Source organism: Schistocerca americana, chromosome 2, assembly GCF_021461395.2.
Source record: "Schistocerca americana isolate TAMUIC-IGC-003095 chromosome 2, iqSchAmer2.1, whole genome shotgun sequence".
Taxonomy (NCBI): domain Eukaryota; kingdom Metazoa; phylum Arthropoda; class Insecta; order Orthoptera; family Acrididae; genus Schistocerca; species Schistocerca americana.
Window position 1 is genome coordinate 838,406,117 of NC_060120.1, and position 23,663 is coordinate 838,429,779.

General features: G+C 37.5%; 1 protein-coding gene across 1 annotated transcript in view; it reads left to right on the top strand.

Moving 5' to 3' along the window:
* The window catches only part of LOC124595559 (myosin-VIIa), a 132,104-nt gene that overhangs the window by 57,921 nt on the left and 50,520 nt on the right, over positions 1-23,663 (top strand). The window contains exons 6-15 of the mRNA XM_047134340.1: positions 16-272; positions 1,146-1,311; positions 2,629-2,759; positions 3,939-4,123; positions 5,289-5,499; positions 5,599-5,734; positions 8,325-8,569; positions 8,659-8,814; positions 13,802-13,992; positions 14,075-14,249. Of these exons, the coding sequence (XP_046990296.1) occupies positions 16-272; positions 1,146-1,311; positions 2,629-2,759; positions 3,939-4,123; positions 5,289-5,499; positions 5,599-5,734; positions 8,325-8,569; positions 8,659-8,814; positions 13,802-13,992; positions 14,075-14,249 (1,853 nt within the window). The remainder of the gene's footprint in view (positions 1-15; positions 273-1,145; positions 1,312-2,628; positions 2,760-3,938; positions 4,124-5,288; positions 5,500-5,598; positions 5,735-8,324; positions 8,570-8,658; positions 8,815-13,801; positions 13,993-14,074; positions 14,250-23,663) is intronic.

The window sequence follows — 23,663 nt, forward strand, 5'->3', positions numbered from 1 at the left end:
CTGTTTCATTTACAGCGTTTGGCAATGCCAAAACAATCAGGAATGATAATTCATCAAGATTTGGAAAATACATCGATATTCATTTTAACAAGCAAGGTGTAATTGAAGGAGCTAAAATTGAACAGTACTTGCTTGAAAAATCAAGGATAGTGTCTCAAAATACTGATGAACGTAATTACCACATATTTTATTGTATATTAGCTGGGATGTCAAAAGAGGAGAAACAGAAGCTGGAACTCGGAGATGCTTCTCAGTATAAGTATTTGACAGGTGTAAGTAAGTTTTCATTTATTAATTTACTGCTTGTAATTATGCTAGTGTTCCTATACATTTTGTAACATGAAATTGACATTGTCATGTTGCTTTGCTTCATTAGCAAATCCATTTCACATTATTGGCTGCTGTAACCATTTTTTGTAGCTTCGTATCAGTGTGATCAGAAATTATGAGAATTTCTATTAGAGACTGCTGTTATATCATTAAATAGGTTTTTTCACCACACTGTATGTGATTCGAACATCTGTTGAGGAAACAACTTCAAGAACTTACAGTTTCATATTAGAATAGTATTTTAAATTGTGTCAGTATATTTCTGAGACAAGTTGAATCATAGCATACATATTTAAGAAGATCCATGGTATTTCAGCCAGAAGTCACAAACAAGAATTACTGACAGTATGGATCTATAGTCCAGTGGCTGTTCATCATTAACATGTTGCACTATGGCTTACTTACATATAAACACTCAATCAAGACCAGTGTATAGTTAGCTTGTGTTCTTCTCTGCAGTGCATTAAACTTATTACTGTATAAAATACTTAATTAATTTTAATGTTTTTTTTTTTAGCTTGTACATTCTAAATTACTAATGTCAGAGCAATAATAGTCGAGTTAATAACAAACATCAGACACATGATTTATCATCCTTACTGCTGTTTCATTTATCTACTGGCGCAAAAGCTTGTAGTTGTTCATCTATGATTGTGGTTCTACAGTATTTTTAGGTGTGAGAGATTGGGAGACAATCATATGAAAGTGTAAACTACTTAATGTCTGCCATAAAAATAGTAGCCCAGACTTGGTCTCAGAAATTTTTTTTATCAATGTTTTTTTTCTGCTTAATGCCATAATAAACACTATTTCAGGGTGGAAGCATTACATGTGAAGGAAGGGATGATGCAGCTGAATTTGCAGATATTCGATCTGCTATGAAAGTGCTTCTTTTCACTGATCAAGAAATCTGGGAAATACTGAAGCTTCTAGCAGCATTACTACATATTGGAAATATCAAGTACAAAGCAGCTGTCATAGGTATTGATGTGCATACTTATTTTCTATTTTGGTAATGAAACACCCAAAACCATGATTGTTTTATGTGCCATACAATTTACAGGATGCACAAGGCAGATCAAAAACATCAATTGGAGGGGGCCAGATAGTGACAATAGAATGTGAACCTGTGAACTCTGTGTTGAAACTCTTCCTCCGCCTTATAAAATATTACCTTTTTTTATATATAATTCTTCCTCAACTTAGGTTGTGCAAATCATTGTTTGTACTATTTGCACTGAACTTCTCCTTGTCTAACGTTGCCCAACTACACATTGCTGTCTTCTATTTCGGCATCTTCCTCTGTTTTTAACACCCATTCAACACATTTGACATATTCCTCCGCTCTTTATATTTTAAATCACAGTTGGGTATTTAGTTTTAATTACTAACAATGTAAGAAAAGGTAGATTGCTACTTACCATAAAGAAGACACATTAAGTTGCAGACGAGCATAATTAAGAGACACAGCTTTCAGCCATTCTGGCCTGAGCTGTCAGAGTTGGTGGTATGTGCCCACGAGGGTTGCTTGCTTGTGTGTGTGAACGGTGTGTGTTTCTTTTTTGCTGACGAAGGCTGTGGCCGAAAGCTTTGTATAGGTGACTTATACCCATGCCTCTCTTCAACTTAATGTGTCTTCTTTATGGTAAGTACCAATCTGTCTTTTCTTGTATTGTTATTCTTATCTGGAGTTCCCATTGTTTAGTTTTAATTACTGTTGTACATCTCTTTCAATTGTGAGTTATGCACCTCTTAATGTCTTTCAGCAGCACCTTTTGCAACTTCCCAAATTGCCCTTTTTCATCCTCTTCTTCCTCCTCCTGCTCGTCTTCCTCCTCCTCCTCTCCCCTCCCCTCCCCCTTCCCACTCCCTCTCTTTCCTTTTCTCTTCTTTTCATAGTCTTACAGTGCAGAAACCTCAACCCTGAAATATTTTGCCCACCATACTTCCACATGTTGTGCTTGTGAGGCAGGTTTCTCAGTCACCATTTGTTAGTCCAAACCACTTTCTAACCTATTAGTCTCTGAATAGGAATATGTACCCTAATGTATATTTCTTATTATTAAACTTATGAGAATATATGTGAGTGGAGTAGTTACTTAAATTTGAAAATAGTGTCTTTGTATTTCAGTTGGCTTAAAATGATGAATAGTTTATTTAAAATGTTGATACTGTTGTTCCACGTAGTTGTTGAAATTCATTCTTTCTGTATGATCTGCAGGAAGTTGTGTTGTTAATGCAATTAACTTTGCTTTAACAAATCATGACATTCATGTTTCTTTAATTCTCATTTTCCAGATAACTTAGACGCAACTGAAATCCCAGATCTCAGTAGTGTTCAGAGAGTTGCAGGTTTACTTGGAGTTCCCAAACAGCCTCTCATTGATGCACTTACTCGGAAAACAATATTTGCAAGTGGAGAGACAGTTGTAAGTAAGAATAAAACTATATTTTTGAGAATGCTACCTATAATCTCTGCACTAATTGAACTAGATTGGTTATGTAGCATGTTTACCTGGGATATCCACTACTGACAGGAGTTTATTAATAAAAATGATTGGAAGTGTTAGCAAAAAAATTGTAATCATTTAAACTATAAGGAGTGTTCAAAAAGAAACGAGCCAGAGGCATAATTACAGAAACCAGTATCTGTATGTTAAAAGTATTCATCCTGGCTGTTGAGACACTTGTCCCACAGTGACACAAGGTGGTGAATGGATGTCTCATAAAATTCCCGGGGCTGCAATATTAACCAGTTCAGCATGTACAGCTGGATGTCGTCGTCAGAGGTGAATCGTTTGCCCCTCAAAAATTGCATAATCACTGAGAGAGAGGTCCGGGCTGCGTTACTCACAAACAAACCTCGACCACATTCGCCAAGCGATCAACTCAAAATGACCAGGCAATCTCACCTGCAGGGTCATTCCGCTCCACAACAATTTAAAGCCTCATACGGCCAACACAGTCAGAGCACTCCTGTAGAAATTCAAATGGGAGGTTCTCAGCCACCCTCCATACAGTCCGGACCTCTCTCCCTGTGATTACGCCATTTTTGGTCCCCTTATAAAGGCTCTGAGGGGCAAGCAATTTACCTCAGACAACAACATCCAGCTGTACATGCGGAATTGGTTAACATTGCAGTCCAGGGAATTTTATGAGACAGTCATTCACCACCTTGTGCCACAGTGGGACAAGTGTCTCAATAGCTATGGTTAATACTTCTAACATAATGGTACTGGTTTCTGCAAGTATGCCTCCAGCTTGTTTCTTTTTGAACGCCCCATATAATGAGGCATATTAGTTACGTATTCTCAAATGAATAAATTTTACTTTATCCCTAGAAGTTTGATAGTACTGCTTGCATGCATCCTGATGTAAACTGATGACATACTGTTGGCATTAATTGTCTCTTTCAGTACTGATTTCTAAAGATGCGTAGTTATAGTTTCATCTTTCAATACTGATTGCTGAAGATTGTAAAGTTTTATGACATTGAGTAAAATATGTTTGTTGCAGTTATCATGTCCTTTAGTCTCGTAGTGTTGATGACAAATATGTTACTGCCCTGTTGAGAGATTTAGTTGTAAGAGATATGGTTTTTTTTACAGGTGTCATCACTATCAAGAGATCAGTCAGTTGATGTGAGGGATGCTTTTGTGAAGGGGATATATGGACGTTTGTTTGTTTTTATTGTAAACAAAATAAATAATGCAATTTATAGACCAAAAGGTTCTGCAAGAAGTGCTATTGGAGTGCTTGACATATTTGGTTTTGAAAATTTCAACACAAATAGGTATTGCCATTTTCATTTTGTCTATAATTCATCAATGTGTCCATTTACTCTGTCAGTCAGTTCTATGTCTAATTTAATATCTGTTGTGAAATAATCTTCATGCCTGCTTTCATTGTATTGCCCCATTTGCATGTATGTAGTATCTCATTATTTCCTTTTATTTCACGTCACATTTCTTGCTCAGGTTCTCTAAGCATTTCATGGTATAATTGTAATGTGTTTTCTTGATTTACATTTTGTGCATAGTGTGTGTATGTTCAAGGGTTCACAACAACAAAATATTGCATTTTTCATATTCTGCTTTAATGACATTTAATGTTCTGCTTGTCAGTACTATTTTCACTGCTGCACGTATTACTTCTCTTGATATTCAGTCTTTTACTTGATTGAGGCACTTCTTTTCTGAATATTCAGTGTAGCTGACAGATGAAGCAACTAGTTACTTTAGCACCTGTTTATTCCCCCATACAGCTATCTTGCAATTTCTTATCCCATTAATTACTGTTATGTTGCAAGATTATTTGATGTGAATTTTCTCCCTTTCTCATTCACCTCCAGAATATATACTAAATTTTGCTGTAATATTTATTTTAAGAATCACTTGGGGAAACGGGTCACTTGATGGTTTGAAAGAAAGAAATAATAAAAGCCCCAATAAGAACAGAACTTTCCATCAGAACAAAAGCCTCCATAGAAAAGAAAACTTAGCCCAGGCACTGATTAACTGTGCTATTCTTTGCGGCAGTTCTGCCAGGAGTGCAGGATTACCGTGGTACAGTTTTAATCAGACCTGCACTGGCTATTTGAGTGTCAGATATGTGTAGTACATTACAAGTAATATGCCATATCACATTGCCTTTAATTATGGCTGTACCACTGCAGCCAGTAGAAAAAGATGATATCAAAATCGTACAATTCAATGTCCAAAGCTTCCTATAGTTTTGTTGATGTAATAATATAGGCTCCAGTTTACAAAGCAGCTCATTGCAAAGTACAGATCAAATCTCAAAATTTCATCTTTGTCTTTTATAGTGTGCTACTGGATTGGGGAAGGAGCCATTTTAGACTTACATTTTCTGCCATTTAAATGGTATTAGCACTGCTTAATTGTGATCTAGAAAAAGGAAACTTTTTTAAAAAAATGTTATGTTTCATTTCTTTACAGCTTTGAACAGTTTTGTATAAACTACGCAAATGAAAACCTTCAACAGTTTTTTGTTCAACATATTTTCAAGTTGGAGCAGGAAGAATACAATTTAGAAGGCATAAATTGGCAACACATAGAATTTGTAGACAATCAAGATGCCCTGGATCTCATTGCTGTTAAGCAGTTGAATATCATGGCTCTTATTGATGAAGAATCAAAGTTTCCTAAGGTATCACAAACTCCTTCGAAAAGTGATCGTGGATGTCTGCTATAGTAATCATAAATATATCTGAAGCATTGGATTCTATGTTTTACCTCTTTGTTGTAGGGAACAGACCAAACAATGTTGGCTAAGCTTCATAAAACTCATGGTAACCACAGGAATTACCTGAAACCAAAATCAGATATTAATACATCATTTGGCTTAAATCACTTTGCTGGTGTAGTCTTCTACGATACAAGAGGTAATTATAAGCAAATAAAAATAACAAGTCTTAATATATTGTTTAACATAGTGCCTACAACAATTCATTGAGGCTTTCCATATGTTTTTTATTATTTATTTTATGGCCTTCATTGGACCACTGTAGTCAAAAATACAAAGTTCTAAACAAGTTGTTACACAGGGATACAATTTGGTTCGACAATAACTTAATATGATATTTAGGTAATATAATTATTAGAGGCTATTCTTATATGAAAGGTGTTTTGCTCTTCTGTTTGCCCAATATTTCTTCATTCTTTCAGATATTTTCTTTCTTTCTTCATCTGAGACAACTCTTCCTGTACTCCTTTTATTGATTTTCATTTGTAGTCTGGTTTGCGGGTCTTGCAGTATTCTGGTTTTCTCTGTCTTGTTTTTTAGGTCATCTACTGTAATTTGAAGTTCTTTTATATCTTCCTTAATTTCTGTGATCCATTTAATGTCGCTCTTGCTATTCCACAATTTTTGTATTAGTTTTTTACTAATTCTGTTTTCTGGAGTTCTCATCAGATGTCCAAAGAATGAGATGCGTTTCTTCCTGATTGTGCTCGTGACTGGTTCTATTTTCTTATATACTGTTTCATTTGATGCTATTCTCCAATGTCCATTTATTTTATACTGTTTATTTATACATGTCCTAATTATTCTTCTTTCTATTTTTTAGTATTCTGTCAATTTCTGCTGTATTAGTTGTTTTGAAGATAGTTTCAGCTGCATGCGTTATTTCTGGTTGTGTAACTGTTTTATAGTGTTTTAATTTTGCATCTATAGATAGGCTTTTTTTGTTGTATGTAGTTTTGGTAATGTAATTTGCATAGTTCAGTTTTTTTATTCTATTTTGCCATGATGGCTTCTCCTTTAGATTGTATGTTATTATTTCGCCTAACTATTTAAATTTATCAACAATTTTGATTTCCTGTTCTCCTACTGTAATTTTGTTTGCAAGTGGTGGATCAGTTAGCATAATCTCCGTTTTTTCCAATGATATTCTAAGGCCTACTTTCTCTGCTATTTCTTGTAGTGATTTCACTTGTTGCCTGGCTTCTTGAACGGTGTTGGCTAGGAGAGCAAGATCATCAGCGAATCCCAAGCAGTTTAAGCTAATATCATCTTTTGCACTTCCAGTTCTTATCCCCTTTGGATTGTCCTTGTACCATACTCTCATTATGTATTCCAGTGCACAGTTGAAAAGTAATGGTGATAGGCAGTCACCTTGTCTTAAGCCTGTTTTTATGAGGAATGGTTCCGAAATTTCTCCTCTAAACTTCACTTTTGATTTGGTGTTGGTTAGAGTGAGTTGTATTATTTTAATTAGTTTTGGATGGAGTTCTAGATTTCTTAAAATTTTTAATACTGAAGGTCTGTGGAGACAGTCATATGCCTTCTTAAAATCTACAAATGTTATTGCCAGAGGTTTGTTCTGTTTCTTGTAGTATGCCATAATCAATTTTAAACTAATTATCTGCTCTGCACAGCTTGTCCATGGTCTGAAACCTCCCTGATATTCCCCTAACTCCTGTTCTAATTGCTCCTTGATTCTTTCATATAGGATCTTGGATAGAATTTTATATGTGCAATCTAGGAGAGAGATTCCTCTGTAGTTGTCTGGGTTGCTCTTATCTCCCTTTTTGTGTAGTGGGTGGATGATAGCTGTGGTCCAATGTTCGGGAAATTGTTCTGTTACCCAAATTTATGTTAGAGCCATGTGTAAGGAGGTCTTGACTGTGTCACTTACATATTTCCACATTTCAACAAAAACCTGATCTTCTCCACATGCCTTATAATTTTTTTGTTCTTTAAGAATTTCTTCTACTTCTTGGAAAGTTGGAGGGTCTAGTTTGTTAGGTTTGGTTTTTATTGGGGTATTTATGTTGATTTGTAAGGGTTCTTTGGGTTCTTCGCAATTCAGAAGTTTGTAAAATGCTTTTGCCATGATTTCTGCATTTTCCTTGTTACTGTGTGTCATTCTTCCATCTTCATCTTTCAGTATTAGTGTAGGGGCCTCATATTGTTGTAGTTGTTTCCCAAAGATTTTGTAGTAGTTCCTGGAGTTGGTTTTATGATAATTACCTTCTATAGACTTTATAATATCTTAATGAAATCCTCTCTTGATTCTTCTAATATTTTGAGTGAATTTTTTTCTTTCATTTTGTAGGTTGATGGCATTTTCTTCAGTTTTATGTGTTTGAAACTTTAACCAAGCTTGGTGTCTATCTTCATGGAATTTGTCACATTCTGATGTCCACCATGCACGTTTCCTTTGTGGGTTCTAGGGAGCTAGATTCTCTGCTTCTTTTTTAAGATTAGGCACTAGTTGTTCTAGATCATCTGTTAATTTGATGGTTTGTGTTATTGGTTGGTACTTATTATTTTTAATTAGCTGATGTGGGTCAAACCTCCTTTTTATTTTATTAGTTTTTCCGGTCCTCTTCTTTAACGGTGTGAATTTGATTTTAATTTTAACCATATAATATGTATTAACTTTTAATCACATTATTATTTAAAAGATTATTATTGTGTCAGACTTTCTCTAATACAAGAATGTATTAAATTTATTTCTAATTATTCAGGTTTCCTTGAAAAAAACCGAGACACATTTAGCGCAGATCTCCTTCAACTGATTCACATATCTACAAATAAGTTCCTGCAGCTATTGTTTGCTGAAGATATTGGGATGGGATCTGAAACACGAAAAAGGGCACCTACGCTATCTACTCAGTTTAAAAAGTCATTAGACTGTCTAATGAAGACTTTAAGCAGCTGTCAGCCATTTTTCATTCGATGTATAAAACCAAACGAGTATAAGAAACCAATGGTAAGATTATTTATTATTATTTTTTCCTTTATTGAGTTAATGCCCTGACTTCCAGATTATCATATATTAATGGTGCCTTATAATATTAGATGTTTGACAGAGGGCTTTGCTGTCGACAACTAAGATACTCAGGTATGATGGAGACAATCCGTATTCGAAGAGCTGGTTACCCAATACGACACAGCTTCATGGAGTTTGTGGAGCGATATAGGTTTCTTATACCTGGTGTCCCACCATCTCATAAGGTAAGCATCACTGATTAATGTTGAGAGTGAAAAAGTAATAGCAATGGATGAAAAATGATAGTGTAAAAATTGAAGTGATGGAACAACTATAGTCATTAATTTAATTTGACAAAGGCATTAATGGCCAAAAGCTATAATTGTGAGCTTTTGTTGTGCCTATCTGCAACTCAGCTTCTCCACTATATGGTGAGTAGCAACTTTCCTTCCCATAATATTATTCTTCCACAAAGAAATATTTTCAATAAACATTTCACTCCCTTAGGAGTTGAATTTTTAAAATCAGTTACATGCATATGTTTTATTTCTAACAGAGAAGCCACATACAAATTTCCACAGATTTAGCTTCAAAAATGATTGCACAATGAAATATTTCCATGAACACTTTCACTCCTCTTATCAAAAATAGTGAAACATGTATTTTTTTATTTCTAACTGAGAAGCCAAATTTAAATTTTCATAGATATAGCTGTAAAAATGTTTTTATTACACTTTTATAAAAAATCTCATCCCTATTTCACCTCCTTATGAGTTCAGTTTCCCAAAACACTGAAACATGCCTTTTTTTTAATTTGTAACTGAGAAGTCAAATACCAATGTTCATAGATGTAGCATTAAAGTACTTTAGTCGTTCTTAAACAATGATGTATTTTCAAAACAAGCTTTCACCCACTATTTTGCACCCCTAGGGTTAAATTTCCAAATATGCTGAAACACGTATTTCCTTATTTCTGACCGAGAAGTCAAATACCAGTTTTCATAATTCTACCTTCAAAATTGTCTTAGTAGTGACATTTTTCAAAAATACTCATCTTCCCTTATATCACCCCCCAAGGTTCGAATTTCGAAAAATCCCTTCTTATATGACACCTACTGTATAAGAGCCACACCTTCTCCAAATTTCAAGTTTCTATCCTTTGCGGACTGGGCTGGGTGATGATGAGTCAGTCAGTCAGTCAGTCAGAACATAGCCTTTTATATAAAGATATTTCAATGTAATGTCTTCCTATCACCTTAAAGTTTTAAACATGTGTCATTTTGATGTTGAACAGCATTTTGAATAATCATATAATAATGTTAGACAATAGACATTATAACACTGAATACGAAGAACAATTCTTCCATCTACTATCAAAAGAAACATAGAAACAGGTATACTTGGAATTAACAACTGAAAAGTCATTCATTGTTTTCTCAGTTATGTTCGTGTGTCTCTTCAAAACATGTTCCTCTAAGAAACTGACAAAAATTAAACTATCAAAAGGAGGATAACATAGGGCATAAAAGACAAAACCAAAACAGTGAAACACCTAAATGTTTGATTTCATTGTGAAAGCATTTTTAAAGCTAAATGTTTTAAAATTGGTGTCTGGCTTCACTGTTAGAGATGTATAAATATGGGTTTCACTGTTTTTGGAAATTCAGTCCCTGACGGGTGAAATAGCATCAGACTGATTCACTGACTCATCATCGCCCAGCCCAAACTGCTAAGGATAGAAACTTGACGTTTAGAGCGGGTGTGGATCTTATACAAGGGGGATCGAAAATTTGCTAGCCTAACAAATGAAGAATGACAGAAATTTCATAATACCAATTTATTTTTCAGTGGAACAACTGTGTACACTAATACACTTGCGGACACACTCAGGTAACTTCTGCAAACCACTCAAATAAAAGGCCACCAATTTCAGTTCCAACCAAGCTTTCACAGGAACAATCATTGCATTGTCATTGTCAAATCGTCGCCCTTTGAGATCTTTTCTTATATTTGTGAAAAGAAAAAAGGCTGATGGAGCCAAATCTGGAGAATCTGGTAGATGACGTAACAATTCAAACCCACAGTCACGCAGAGCTTCCAATGTTGCGAGGGCTTTGTGCACCATTGCATTGTCCTGATGCAAAAGAACTCCACATGCCAATTTTCCACGCCTTCTTTTCTTTATCTCTTCTCCCACATGGTGCGGGAGGGTGCAGTAGTAGGATTCATTGATAGTTATGCCCTTTTGTAAGTAATCCACCATAATTACTCCTTCTGCATCCCAGAAGACCGATGCTGTCACCATACCGGCTGCACTCGGAATTTTTTTGGGGTAAGGAAAGAAGGATGTTTCCATTGTTGTGACTGTTGTTTTGTCTCAGGATCAAAATGGTGAACCCACGTTTCATGCACTGTCACATACCTTGCAAGAAAGCCATCTTTATCCGTTTCAATTTGGTGGACGATTTCTTCACAACACTGCATACGCTCCTGTCTCTGTTTGCATTCAAGTCTTTCGGGATACACCGAGATAAAACTTTCTGCATTTGCAAAATATCCACAACAATATCATGAGCACACCCATGGAGATTCCAAATGTGGTTTCAATGTGCTGCAACATTGTTTGATGATCCTGCAAAATTGTATCATGAATTGCAGTCACTATTTCATCTGTGGCAACGGTAACAGGCCTTCGACTCCTTGGTGCATTTTCCCCATTCGTTCTTGCACATTTAAAGTTAGACACCCAGTTTTTCACTGTTGCATAAGACGGAGCACTGGCCTTAAGTGTATTCTGCAAGTCTTCTGCAATTTCCTTGGGTGTTATTCCCTTCAAATGAAGATATTCGATCACAGCACAGTTCTTGATTCTCTCAATATTCACCATTTTGCTTACACCACAGTATGCAATGCGTCCTACCATCAAAACTAACAAAGCTGTAGCCGTGAAATTTGACTTGCATACACACAAAGGGTCACCATAACAGTAGGTCACGTTGTTTATGCAAGACATCACAGTACCTATCTCAGGCTAGAAACTTTTTGACTGCCCCTCATACTGTAGACATTGTTTAAAAAGGAATTATCTGAAATTGCGATCCTAAGGGGGTGAAATAGGCTTTTTGAAATTATGTCGCTATTAAGGGAATTTTGGAGGTATAACTACGAAAACTGGTATTTGGTTTCTCAGTCATAAAATCAAAAGTATGTGTTTCAGCATTTTTGGAAATTCAGCCACCAAGGGGTTAAAGTAGTGAATGAAATTATTTTTGAAAATAAATAATTAATAAAGAACTATTAAAGGATTCTTAAGTCTACATGTATGACAAGTGGTACTTGACTTCTCAGAAATACATGTTTCAGTGTTATTGGAAATTCAGCTGCAAAGGGAGTGCAATACAGGATGAAAATTTTTAAGAGAATATTTCGTTACATTAAAAAATTTAAAGCCAAATTTCATTATGATAATTGGTATTTTGTTTCTCAATAAAGAAATATTTGTTAGGAAATGAAACTTGCTGGGAAATATCTCCGCAAGAATGCAAAAGACACGATTAATAAAAACTTTGGACTTCAGCTACCAGAACAGCTTTTGGTCAGAAGTACATTTGAGTAAGACCATGCTTATATGGCCTTGATTAGTGTGAAAAGCTTAGAAGGTGATGCAATTTGTGAACAACATAAACATTTGCAGCACTAAGCTAGTTATTTATATTTATATTTTAATTATTGATCCTAGCACCTGTGTTCCAGCAAAACTAAATACGAAGTACTTCAAAAATTTCTTAATGCGACTTGTAACTCTAGCATCTTGTTTCTAAAACACTCATTTTTGCAACTCTTCCCCTCCAAGTGAAAGAGGTCAGAGGGATTACAGTTGTAGGCAAAGCATCTAATCATTTATATTATTTTACAAAAGTATCACAAAATTTAGTGAAAACATTTCAAATAGCTTCACAAAAGTTTATAAAATTTACATAGTTACATTCTTTGTTAATTAACTTCAGAATTATTCTCTACATGTCAAATGAAAGCAGTAGTAGCTCACGAAGTATAATCACATAAATAAAAATCAATTTATAAAAGTTATTGAGTTTATGAATGAAATGATCAACACCCACTAGTATTGAAGGGTTCCTGATATTCATTAGGCTTGATTTCGCCACATAATACTTAGTCCTTTTATCTCATAGAAATTATCTGCATTCTTTCTGAATTTGATAAATGAAACACTTCCAGCAGTTGTAAGTATTTTTGCTCCCCACCACTAAAATCTGTGGAGTGTGTCTGGTGTAGGTTGTAGGTAACTGTTTGTTTTCAGTCTTATTGTCAGAGATTGAAGGGTGTTGCTTATGCTTGTTAACTTCTCGTGCTGGAGACTGTGATGCTGTCTTTTGCTGTGGCTGCATTTCTGTTACAGTATATTAAGACATTTTAGTGTGCAGCGTGGAGAAAAGAAACATTTCCAGCAGGATGTGCTATCTCTTGAGAGTTTCATTTTGCCTTTAATATTAAAATATATGCAGTGTTTTATATAGTAAGCTCTGTTCACATAGTCATTAATATCCAAAAACATTGTGTTTTCAAATGATACCGCATAAATAATGATTTATTCATAAGTTATACTTTATAACATAGACTGGGCTTGTTAAAATGGTGTGGTACCGTGCGAAGAATAATTTTGGTGTGCATTGATCCAAAAATATCAACTCAGACAGGAATCAACTTCCCAAACAACACAAATTTTACTTACATTATGTGCAGTGGAATGATATTGCCATTTTATCTAAGACAGAACACACTTGTGATAAGTTTTATGTATTATTTCTGCAACAAAATCTGAGGATATTAAATGGCAATTCTTTCCATAAGTGCTTGTGTGGCTGCAGATGTTAAAATTTTGTAATGGCAGTTATATTTTTCAAACAGAAGTTTTGTTAATTTCAGCAGGTTAATCATAAAACGATTTTAAAAAACTGCTTTACTCCAATCTTTTTTTTTTTTTTTAAAAAAAAGCAGCCTAATTTGTTGCTGATCATTTAAAATCAATATTTTGGGTTCTGTATTAATAAGCAAAAAATGCATTATTTTAAGAAACTGGGAAATAATGTTAATTTCTGTGACGTTGTAGTTTTAATATTCTGGGTAGCTATTATCTAGTTCAGAAATTTGTTTTAGAATGTCTGAAACCTGTCTGTCAAATCTGATATTTTTTTCTGGTGTCTTTTGCAGACTGATTGCCGCATAGCCACAGCTAAAATATGTCAGGCTGTATTAGGGAGATCTGATTATCAGCTGGGCCATACTAAGGTGTTCCTCAAAGATGCACATGATTTATTCCTAGAGCAGGAGAGAGATCGCGTTTTAACACGGAAGATCCTTATTCTGCAAAGGTCAATTCGTGGCTGGGTTTACAGAAGACGGTAAGGGAACTACTATTTGTTGTTAAACCTGCTGAAGGGTTTTGATATGCCATGTAGTAATGCTTTTGTGCATTTTTGATAGATTCCTGAGGATGAAGGCAGCTGCCGTAATGATTCAGAAACACTGGAAAGGCTATGCACAACGCAGGCGTTACCAGAGAATGAGAGTTGGTTATATGAGACTGCAAGCTCTCATACGGTCTCGTGTTCTCTCACACCGTTTCCGTCATCTTCGAGGACATATTGTTGGACTTCAGGTAATGCTAAAGTATCAGTTTCAATAAAAGTTTTGGTTGTTATTTTTGAGATACATTCTGTGTACCTTTGTTTTTTCACTTACTATATACATGATGGCATAGAAATTGGTCTAAAATTGTCTACATTATCCTTCCCTTTTTATAAAGCGGCTTTACTACTGAGTACTTTAATCGTTCAGGAAACTGACCATTCCTAAAGAAACAATTACAAATGTGGCTAAGTACAGGGCTAACGTGTGCAGAACAGTACTTTAATATTCTGCTAGGCACTCCACCATATCCATGATAATCCTTAGTCTTCAGTGATTTAATAACTGACTCAATCTCCCCCTTGTCTGTATCACAGAGTATTTCAGACGTCAATCTCGGAAAGGCATTTGCCAAGAAAGGTATATGATTCCCTGTAGAAACTAATTTTTTATTTAATTCACTAGAAATGTTCATAAAATGATTGTTAAATGCTGTACATATATCTGATTTATAAGTAACAGAAATATTTTTCTATATCGTCAACCTTGTGCTGCTGACCAGACACTTCATCCACAACTGACCATTTGGTTTTTAATGATTTCCTTATCCCACTAGTCAGCCACTGGGGCTGCCTATTACTGCTAGTACCCAGTTTAGAATGTTCTAATGGAAAGCAACTCTCAAAGAGCATGAGAAATGTGTTAAGGAAAGCATTATATTTATCATCTATGTTATTGGCACTATAAACATCCTGCTGCTCTTGTTCCTTGACAAGGTTTAAAAAACTCTCTATGGCTGTTGGATTAACTTTCCTACGTAGTTTGTAATTATATGCGACATTTGTCTGAGTAAAAAAGCCTTTTAGTGTTAAAATTTGTGCATCATGGTCTGAAAGACCATTCATCCTTTTACTAACAGAATGCCCTCCGAGTGAGGTGGAGCAGTCATTAGCACACTGGACTCGCATTCGGGAGGATGACGGTTCAATCCCGCATCTGGCCATCCTGATTCAGGTTTTCCGTGATTTCCCTAAATTGCTTCAGGCAAATGCCGGGATGGTTCCTTTGAAAGGGCAGCCGACTTCCATCCCTAATCCGATGAGACTGATGACCCCACTGTTTGGTCTCTTCACCCAGACAACCCAACCCAACCCTCTAGTAATGAAGAATGAATAAAAATATTGTCTGTGGCTGTGCTACTGTTCCTCTGTGCCCTAGTTGGAAAAGACACAGTCTGCATCAGATCATATGAATTTAGAAGATCTACCAATGTCCCTTTTTTTTTTTTTTTCGCACCATCATATACAAAATTTATATTGAAGTAACCACTATAACTAATTTCTGGTACTTCCTACAAAGTGAATCAAGAACCCTTTCTAGCTTGAGTAGAAATGCTCTGAAGTCAGATTTAAGGGACCTATAAACAACAACAATTAGAAGTATAGTTTCACTAAATTCGACTACTCCGGCAAACCATTCAAATATCTGTTCAGTGTGGTGCCGTGATACGACTATGGACTCAAATGGAATACTGTTTTTTACATTCTTAGCCACTACCCCACCCTGCAAGGAACTCCTTGAAAAACAGCCAGCTAATCTGTATCCTGGTAAAGGAAGCCCCTGAATTGTCAAATTATTTAAATGGTGCTCTGATATACCAATAATTTCAGAGTCAACATCTATAATCAGTTCACTAACTTTATCTCTAATACCTCTTATATTTTGATGAAATATTCTAATTCCTTCTGTACTTGGAACCATGACATCCTCTGGAAGTGAGCCCTTGGTTAGAGGGACTTCCTTTAAACAGGTAACCTATCAACTGACTTCAATCTAAACAAGGTGGAGCTCTAACACCAACTAATCCAGGAATTTTTCCATGAGTGATCCCACCACCCATACCTATTGATGTGCAGGCCATGCCTATTGAAATCTGATCTACTGATAGACCCAGCTGGCACCACTGAAATGTGACCCATGCCCTCTGCCATCAGCACCCTCTCCAGTCCCATGTTAATATGCCTAACAGCCACATTAAGATGAGGCCAATCATGATGCTGAAACAGCTGCACGAAATGCACATTAGTGCCACCAGTTTGAGTATCTGCCTTTTGCCAGGTCACCATCTACATCATATTCCCCCTCCCTATCAAGACAATTCCTTGCTCCACCCACTATCACTACCTGATCCTCCTTTGTAAAATTCCTATGTAACTCCCCTATGCTGTCAGTCACCTGAGCCAACCCTGCACTAGGGATTTTGGTAGCTTCACCCAATTTATGTCAAAAACCACTCCCATATAGGCAAGCCACTCATGCTTTGTTCATCTGCAGTGATGAGAATCCCTACCCAGTGTTCTGAAGGTCTAAGGCTTTCACAGACAGGCGCTATCCCCCAAACCTAGTCTGCATTTTCCTGTGCCGTACCCTCACACACTTATAATCCTCAGACCAACCTGAGATCCAGTTGCAAAAGAGCACCTCCCCTCATAACTCAGTGTCATACTGGACTGGAACTACTGAATGATATCCTTCACCAGGGCTTTGACTATTTATCATCATGCTTGGAAATGAGGAACAAAAACATTCACCGCCCTCCCAAAGTGGAAATCTATAGCCCACCAAATCTATACAAATCCTAGACCATCCTTACTTGATGTCTTCTCCCAACCCCTTACCACATGAGTCATATACCTGTGGAAGACCCAGGTGCAAAACATGTCTGACACCCAGCCAGCACATCCTACACCAGTCCTGTCTCAGGCTTATCCTGTCCCATCAGTGGGCATGGACACCTATGAAAGTAGTGAACACATATACCAGCTCTGCTCCAATTTCTGCACAGAGTTTTATGTTGGTGTGACAGTCAGCCAGCTGTCCACTCAGATCTATGGCAACCACAAAACTGTGGCCAAGAGCATCGTTGACAACCCAGTGGCAGAACACACTGCTGAGCACAAGATGCTCAAATTCAGTGGCTGCTTCACAGCCCATGCCATTTGGATTCTTGCCCCCAATGTCAGCTTCTCTGAATTACATAGATGGGAACTGCCCTTGAAATACAGTCTTCATTCCTATGATCCCCCTGGGCTCAGTCTCAACTAACCTCTTGCACCACATCCACCTACATTCTGCACCAGGACCCTACCGCCACTCATCCTGCACGCACACCCTCTCTCTCCCGCAGTCTCCCAGTCATCTGTTCTGTCACCCTTTCCTGACTGTGCTTTCACATCATCATCATCATCATCATCATCATCGAGTGCTGCACATAATCTCTCACACTTGTGCCAGTGCTCGATTTGTATTCCTATCATGTGTACCTGCCATCTCTCCCTCCTGAATTCATATCCTGTGCACCTGCTGCCTTGTTCTCAGCCATCAGACACCCTTTCTGAACCCTCCCTCCTGATCCCCACATCCTTTCTCCCCTTATCCACTTACCCACTCCACCCAACACAGCCTCTCACCCCCAGTCGAGCTGCAGAACTCCAGTCCTGGTACACTGATTCATCCCGCACAATGCAGCCAGACGTGTGTGTGTGTGTGTGTGTGTGTGTGTGTGTGTGTGTGTGTGTGTGTGTGTGTGCGTGTGTGTGTGTGTGTTCTACAGTGTGAAAAAGGATTTATCTGAAAGCTAGCAAAGTTCTGTCTTTTTAATGATAAGATAGATTTGCTATTCATTACATAGAGAAGGAACTGAGTGGCAGACAGGCACATTGAAAGAAGACTGCTAGATTTTATCAGCAATCACACTAACTCCTTTGCAAAATGTAGGCAAAAACACATACACACACACACACACACACACACACACACACTCTGCTACTGCCATCCCTGGGTGCTAAGGTCCAAGTGTGGTCTTAGTGCTTGGAGAAGACAGTGACCATGCCAGTGTGAGTTACACATGTATGTCTGTGTATGTGTTCTTTTGTCAGCATCTGACAAAGGATGTAGTTTTTCTCCTTCTCATCACATATGGTAAGTCTACCCTGACGCAGAGCTCTGGGTGGCTTTTTTTGAAAACTCTCCCCATTTCCTAAAACTTGCCAGTCCTTTTTCTTCCCCTTCAGCCTCCTGCCATAAGGAGGAACCTCTGTCTCTGAATGCTTGCAAATTTCCTTAACCTTTATATGTGTGAGTTCTGCTGCCATTTGGCAAGTAGATTTTTGATCTATTGAATTACACTATATTTTCAAAAAGTGATTACTTTCATTGATATAAAGGACTTAGTCTGCTGATTAATATCTACCAGTATTAATTTAATGTGTCGTCTGCCACTCAGCACTTCTATTTGGTGAGCAGCAATCTACCCTATTTTGTGTTGTTGTTCCATCCTGGATTTTCCATTGTTTAACATCTAAATGACGTTCATGACATTTCCAAGCCCAATGTGTATGTCACTCATACTATATTCAGATGCTACTTTGTCACTAATAAACCCTCAATATCTAATTAGATGCATATTTCTGAAGAAAAAATGTCAAATATATGCTGTATAAGGAGTCTCAATTTCTATGCACATAATTCCCAGATAGTCAAATAATTTATAGAAAGAAAGGCTAATAAGACACGGTTTGAGCGTAGATGCAAATACATGGGTTTGGTGGCCATAATAGTAGGTCAGAAAACCACAAACAGCAGAAAAGCTCAAGCTACTGGGTTCCAAGAGGAGGTGTAGTTTTTGCATCACTTCATGTAGTTTACAACTAGAAGACAGCAGGAGTGCATTCCGACATTCTGGGTCATTTATTTGATTTGCCTTGCAGTGAAGATCAAAACAACATAGATAGACTTCCCAAAGCTCATGTGCCTCGTTGAAGCACGTGAATGGCTGAGGGGGAGGTGATGAAGCCACAGCAGCAGACTGTTGTTGGTTTTGTGCTAATTGTAACAGCAATATCTGTTGTTGCTATTGGAATTCCCACTGATATTCACATTGCTGCTGTGGCTGCTGCTAAAATTCTCTCTGTTTTTCTTGGTTTTGCTGCAGTTGTTGCTGTTCCAGCTGCAACTACTCCTGCCACAACTTTAGAAACTCAGGATCCATGCTTCACTGAAATAGTTGCACAATAAGGAAGTCCTAGTCATCAGTATTCTATCCTACTCTGTGTAGTTAGAATACACGATAATTCATTCTGGTGGTAATGCAGAGTTCTGTGGAACGAGTAGGCAATTCCTGAGGTTGATGACAGCGGTACCGTATTTACTCGAATCTAAGCCGCACTTTTTTTCTGGTTTTTGTAATCCAAAAAACCACCTGCGGCTTAGAATCGAGTACAAAGCAAGCGGAACTTCTGAAAAATGTTGGTAGGTGCTGCCGCAACTAACTTCTGCCGTCGAATATATGTAGCGCTACACAGGCATGCTTTGCAGGCACAAAGATAAATACTGGCGCCAAAACCTCTGTGTCAGTAAATAAATTTAAAAAAAAGGTGGAAGACGAGCTTTTTTTTCTCTGCCCCGAGTTTCGACCACTGCATTTTCATACATTATCCAACGAAGTAAATACAAATTCCATATTGTTCATATTCGAATGTAGCAGAATTTCAATGTACTACGAAAATCCGACTGGCAAGACTGTTTGGGATGTTTGTCAATATGGCCAACTCTACGTTCTGAATTTTTTCCTACCTGTGAGAAGAGATGGTTGCTAATAGGAACCTGATGAAATGTGAATCACATGCAGTATTCTCTTCACCATACGAATAATATGAATATACACATTTTGCCGTGTATTCTTTCGTGTTTGCTGCTATCTCATTTAAATGCTGTCTGCCTAATTAACTATGAAACTAGAGTGAGACAACAGCAAACGCGGAAGAATATACATATCGTGTCATGTTTATATTCGTATTATTCTTATGCCTAATAGTGATACAGTCAGAAATGAAGCACGGCAACTGACTAGATTTTTAAATTTAAGATGACTCTAATTTCTGTGCAGAATTTGATGTACTAAAGAAGCGGCCGCAAAGATTTTCAAACGGAGAAAAATTTTCATCTAACTCTCGTTCAGAACATGTTCTATCATACACAGTGTATTATTTGGTTCTTGTTGATCATTATCAAAGAAAGCAGCAGTGTAAGTAACAACAAATAGTAGTCTCTTGCCATTGTTTCGCTAATGAGACGATTCCTCTTCTCTCTCTCTCTCTCTCTCTCTCTCTCTCTCTCTCTCTCTTTTTTTTTTTTTTTAAATTGTAAGCGGCAGTAGCACGCACTAAAGCAAGCCCTGCCACGAGCGGTGACAGGCCATAAACAGGCACTATCAGAATGCGATAAACAATGCATGACACAGTACAGTAATGCATTTTCAGCTTAGAGTGATGTAAACACCTATAACAAAGAAAACGGCACTTATCAGATCAAAGCAAAATAAGCAATCGATTCAAACCAGACGAAGCACGTGAAAAAGGAAGGGTACCCGTATAAATATGGGCGGAGCGCCTGATGCATAGCAATGGCTACCTGGTAAAGCTTAACTGCTAAGCTTATGACTCGAACTAAACTACTGTAGCTGTATCGTCATTCATTCGACCTAAATTGTGTTTCGTATTACAATGGACCAACTTTGTTTCGAATTGGAGGTGTGGCCTAAAACTTTTCTCTCCCCTTGAATTTTGAGTCTCAAATTTCACGTGCGGCTTAGATTCGGGATTTTTTTTTTTTCCCCCTTTATTTCGAGTTTCATTTTTCAGGTGCGGCTTAGATTTGAGGGCAGCTTAGATTCGAGTAAATACGGTATTCTTGAAATGAATGGCTAGCTAAAAACAATGTAGACAAACAATCCAGAGAGCAGTCCAAATCAGACACACATTACAGGCAAGGTTGAACACTCAGCTAATCAGTGACATATATCTAAGGTTTGAATGACCTAGTAAGACTGACTGGCGAGTGTGTGGCTGCGGTATCTACAGTCACTCTTGTGTCAGTGATGGTACCATGTGGCATGCTTAGAGCTGTGGCAGTGCTTCACTTGGAAGCAAGCTGCAGCCAACGTATGCAGCCCGAGTATCTGCGGCCTTTCCTCCACATTGATACTCGGACTGTATGAGGAATCCAAATCACTGTTGGAAACTAATGTTTGGAATCGCATAATTCTAACTATACTTTGAACTCCAAAGAATATTCTGTACAATCAAACTTGCCATGCAGATTATAGGGACCATGTAAATGTTTTTCTGTTTATTAGAGAGATACACAACAGGTGCCATCAATTCATTAACAGAAAATGTGTGAAGATTACATCATGTGTGTTGGGTGGTTAAACTTTTAGATGAACAGTTAATAATGTAGGTGTACAGTTAGGAATGGCTGAAGCTCTCGGTATTACAGATTGTAAATCTACCGGCAGCCAAGACACTAAAGATTGTTATATTCCAGAAGAATTTGTGACTGATATTGACACATTTGATCAAAAGTTAATTCTGAAAGGAAAGTAGGATGTACTGGATAAACTAAGGTAGTTGTTACAGATGCAAAAAGACCACTGGTTTGTGGAAATCTTGCATATACAGGGTGTTACGAAAAGGTACGGCCAAACTTTCAGGAAACATTCCTCACACACAAAGAAAGAAAATATGTTATGTTCACATGTGTCCGGAAACGCTTAATTTCCATGTTAGAGCTCATTTTATTACTTCTCTTCAAATCACATTAATCACGGAATGGAAACACACAGCAACAGAACATACCAGCGTGACTTCAAACACTTTGTTACAGGAAATGTTCAAAATGTCCTCCATTACCGAGGATACATGCATCCACCCTCTGTCGCATGGAAAGCCTGATGCGCTGATGCAGCCCTGGAGAATGGTGTATTGTATCACAGCCATCCACAATACGAGCACGAAGAGTCTCTACATTTGGTACCGGGGCTGCGTAGACAAGAGCTTTCAAATGCCCCCATAAATGAAAGTCAAGAGGGTTGAGGTCAGGAGAGCGTGGAGGCCATGGAATTGGTCCGCCCCTACCAATCCATCAGTCACTGAATCTGTTGTTGAGAAGCGTACGAACACTTCGACTGAAATGTGCAGGAGCTCCATCGTGCATGAACCATATGTTGTGTCGTACTTGTAAAGGCACATGTTGTAGCAGCGCAGGTAGAGTATCCCGTATGAAACCATGATAACGCGCTCCATTGAGCGTAGGTGGACGAAACTAAAATGAGCTCTAACATGGAAATTAAGCGTTTCCGGACACATGTCCACATAACATCTTTTCTTTATTTGTGTGTGAGGAATGTTTCCTGAAAGTTTGGCCGTACCTTTTTGTAACACCCTGTATGAGGGTTATTCAGAAAATGAGGTCTGATTTCTTATAGAACATGAACCACAAAGATTTTTCAAAATATTTGTTTTTATTTAATACCTTGCACATTTCTCAACTTTTCTGTGTAGTTTCCATATTTGTTTAAACATTTGTCATAACATTCTACAAACCTTGCATTCCTAACTCACAGATTTGTGCCATTTGTGAGGATAACCAGTCTTTAACTGGTTCTTTCACATCACCATCTGTTGCAAAGTGCTTGCTGCTGAGAAACTCCTTTAGGTAGTGGAACAAGTGAAAATTGCTAGGTGCCAAGTATGACTGTATGCTGGGGGCACAATCTGTTCCCATCCAAAGGATCTGATCAGATTTTGGGTGTGAGTGATATAATGGGATCTAACATTGTCATGCAGCAACAAAGCTCCGTATATCAGAAGGCTATGTCACTTATTCCATGTTGCATGCTGAAGTTTAGTGAGGGTATTGTATGAAGCGGCTTTGTCTGTTATTGTCCTTTGCTGCAGAAACTCATTAACAACACTCCATATTAATCCGACTACATGGTTGCCATAACCCTGCATCTGCTTGACCTTGATGGTAATGTTGTGTGGTGCCATTCCATTGACTCACTCTGGAGTCGTGTGAGAAACCTACATCTCATCCCCTATGGCAATGTTGTCTAAATCTGATCACCTTCCTTATGATATTGGTCCAAAAAATCAAGAGGACAAGCTATTCTTTCCATTTTACGTTTCACAGTAAGCAGCCTGGTAACCCAACATGCACACAATTTGCAAAATTGCAACTTTTGCAAAACAATATCATGCAAAGTTGTTCCACTCATATTCAGAAATTCAAATTCTGAAATTGAAACAGTGAATTGCCAGTCTTCATGAATCTTTTCATCTATAGAATTGACCAACTCTTCTGAGATCACTGAGGGTCAGCCTGATTACAGTTCATCCTGGACATTTTCCCATCTATCCTTGAAAGCTCTCACTCACTTAGACAGTTTGCTGTCATGGTCACATTGGGACTCTTCATCTCACTTACTTGTTGATGAATTTCTGCTGCAGCATTTTCCCTTGCTGTCAGAAACCGAATCACTGACCATATTTCATAGTTGGTGGTCTGATCAGCTGTTTTAAACAGCTTGAACTGACAATAGCAC